This window comes from Alosa pseudoharengus, unplaced genomic scaffold, assembly GCF_046254945.1.
Source record: "Alosa pseudoharengus isolate Yale_2024_CS ecotype anadromous, Long Island Sound unplaced genomic scaffold, YU_APseudo_1.1 YU_APseudo_1.1_scf_1, whole genome shotgun sequence".
Taxonomy (NCBI): domain Eukaryota; kingdom Metazoa; phylum Chordata; class Actinopteri; order Clupeiformes; family Clupeidae; genus Alosa; species Alosa pseudoharengus.
The window spans coordinates 16,038,577-16,041,076 of NW_027468564.1; the positions used below are offsets into that span (position 1 = coordinate 16,038,577).

The 2,500-nt window shown below is 39.8% G+C and overlaps 1 protein-coding gene across 1 annotated transcript in view; it reads right to left on the bottom strand.

Moving 5' to 3' along the window:
* Positions 1-2,500, bottom strand: part of abcg2b (ATP-binding cassette, sub-family G (WHITE), member 2b) — a 31,789-nt gene that overhangs the window by 2,648 nt on the left and 26,641 nt on the right. Inside the window, exon 15 of the mRNA XM_076282747.1 lies at positions 1,185-1,237. Within this exon, the coding sequence (XP_076138862.1) occupies positions 1,185-1,237 (53 nt within the window). The remainder of the gene's footprint in view (positions 1-1,184; positions 1,238-2,500) is intronic.

The following is a 2,500-nucleotide window of genomic DNA, read 5'->3' on the forward strand; positions in this document are numbered from 1 at the left end:
ATAATCACAATTATTATTATTTTTATACTATTGCTATACATGCACTTCAAAACAGCCAATGTTTAAAGTGCTAAGATTGTTCACAAAAGTGTGTGAAAACATGCACATCAGAGTACTGCTTTACTAATGTAAAATATAATTAGGCCTACAATAGTTTCATTGTTTTTGCATTGTTGCATGATGCTTGCATGAGAAATACTTCTCAAAACAAAAGCAATTATATGGGTGCCGTTGTTTTGGGATGTTTCCCTCATGCAAGCATCATACTGATAGAATATTTATATGCTATTTAATTACATTTCATTTGAATGCCTGAATGTAAGGATTCAGGAAACACAACCAGCTTTTGTGAATGTTAAATGGCGGATCAGATCATGCGTAAATCACTGATCTGGTGATCTTTAACTATCTTTAACTAAGACTTTAATAGCTTTTGGCTGACTTTAATACTTAATGCTAGACAGTGTTTTATATAGTCAGTGCTCTGTTTTTTATGGAAGTTGCGTAAATCCACGTCGTTCTATTAAATGTCGTTTCATAATTAAATAGCCTTCCAATAGGTTGAGCTTATATTAGCTTTGCTACCAACGTGCACACGCATGCATTGAATAAACGCTCATACCACGACTTAATTCTATGCCTCTATGTTTGATGACGCCAAACAAGTATTTCCTACTAATTGCAGAAATGTTTGTTTTCTTTTTCTGTCCGCGGCTCCTTGACCAATTGCGCAGCAAATTATCAGACGATGCCCCGGGAATAATTTCACTCTGCAGACCAGCATTGTCCACGTTGCTGACCGCGGCCCATAGTTTGAAAAATGGTGACCTGCATGCTGCCATATTAAGGCCTGTTTACGATGTGTTTTAGCCGGGTTTTCGCGTGGAAGGCTGTGTAGAAATCTGGCACCCTAGGCTATTGAACGAAGTTAAACTGAAAGAGCGTGCCGTTCACAGACACCAGAATGAACGAGTTCACAGTAACGTTCGGTCAAAATATGAACGAGTTCATGAACTTTCGTTCAATGAACGCGTTCAGGCACAACACTGAGTGTGTGTGTGTGTGTGTGTGTGTGTGTGTGTGTGTGTGTGCGCGTGTGTGTGTGTGTGTGTGTGAGAGACAGAGAGAGAGAGAGACAGAGAGAGAGAGGGAGAGAGAGAGAGAGAGAGAGTAGAGGTACTTACATGGTAAAGTTGCTAGTAAAAACCTGGTCCTTCATTTCATTGATGGTCACAGCCTACACACACACACACACACACACACACACACACACACACACACACACACACACACATTTGAAGATAAATTGACATTTGTCCATGTCTGTGTGTAGGTGTGTGTGAGAGAGAGAGTAAGCTGTGTGTGTGTAAGAGAGAGTGTAAGGCGTGTATGTGTTCAACTAAATTGCTGGCGGAGCAGCCTACTTATCACACAGAAATCACTCTCTATCACTCACAGGCGATCACATGAGCGAGCGGAATCTAAGCTTTCAAATGACATTAGCGGCAAATTGCTCTGACAAATGGTTCTCGAGAAACTTAACTTTGAATTTGCATGAAATTTAATCAGAACCGTATATATATCACACAATAAACAGCAGGCCTTACCGAATATGAGGATATGAAGCATGCCTCTGTACAATAATCAGATCGCGAATAGTCCGGTTTTGAAATTGCAACACATTTCTACATAGTCTCCAACTTTGGGCCGAAATGTAAACTGTTTATGTCAGTAGTCTGCATGCATGTTTGGGCCAAAATGTAAACTGTTAATGTCAGTAGTCTGCATGCATGTTTGGGCCGAAATGTAAACTGTTTATGTCAGTAGCCTGCATGCATGTTTGGGCCGAAATGTAAACTGTTTATGTCAGTAGCCTGCATGCATGTTTGGGCCGAAATGTAAACTATTAATGTCAGTAGCCTGCATGCATGTTTGAGCCGAAATATAAACTATTTATATGTGGTGATGATAGCCTACTGCAATAACACTATTTATATCAGTAGCCTGCATGCATGTTTGGGCCAAAATGTGAACTGCATGCATGTTTAAAAATTGTTTAGCCAGAGTATCCCACCATCATGGTTCATATATTGCTAGATTACAGACAATCCCACCTACACAGATATGAATATATATTACAGACAATCCCACCTACACAGATATGAATATTGTAATGATCTGAGCTGTTATGACTGAGCTCCCATGATGCTGTGCAGTGTGTGTAATGTTCATGTTCTAAACTGTCTAAACCATGTGGGTTGACAATGTTGTATGTCCTGTCTGTTGTGTTTATGTTTGCAGCTGGTTACATTGTTCATAATTAGGGTTGAGTGGTGTGTGTTTTAGATACAGCCTCATATAGATGTTTAGTGCTGGAGCATAAGGGCCAAGTCTGGCCCGGAATTATGTGTTCATGTGTTTTGGTGCGTAACCAATAAAAGCCATTCTGAGACAACTCTGCAGTTTGTTACAATATATATTTCTACAGACAATCCCACCT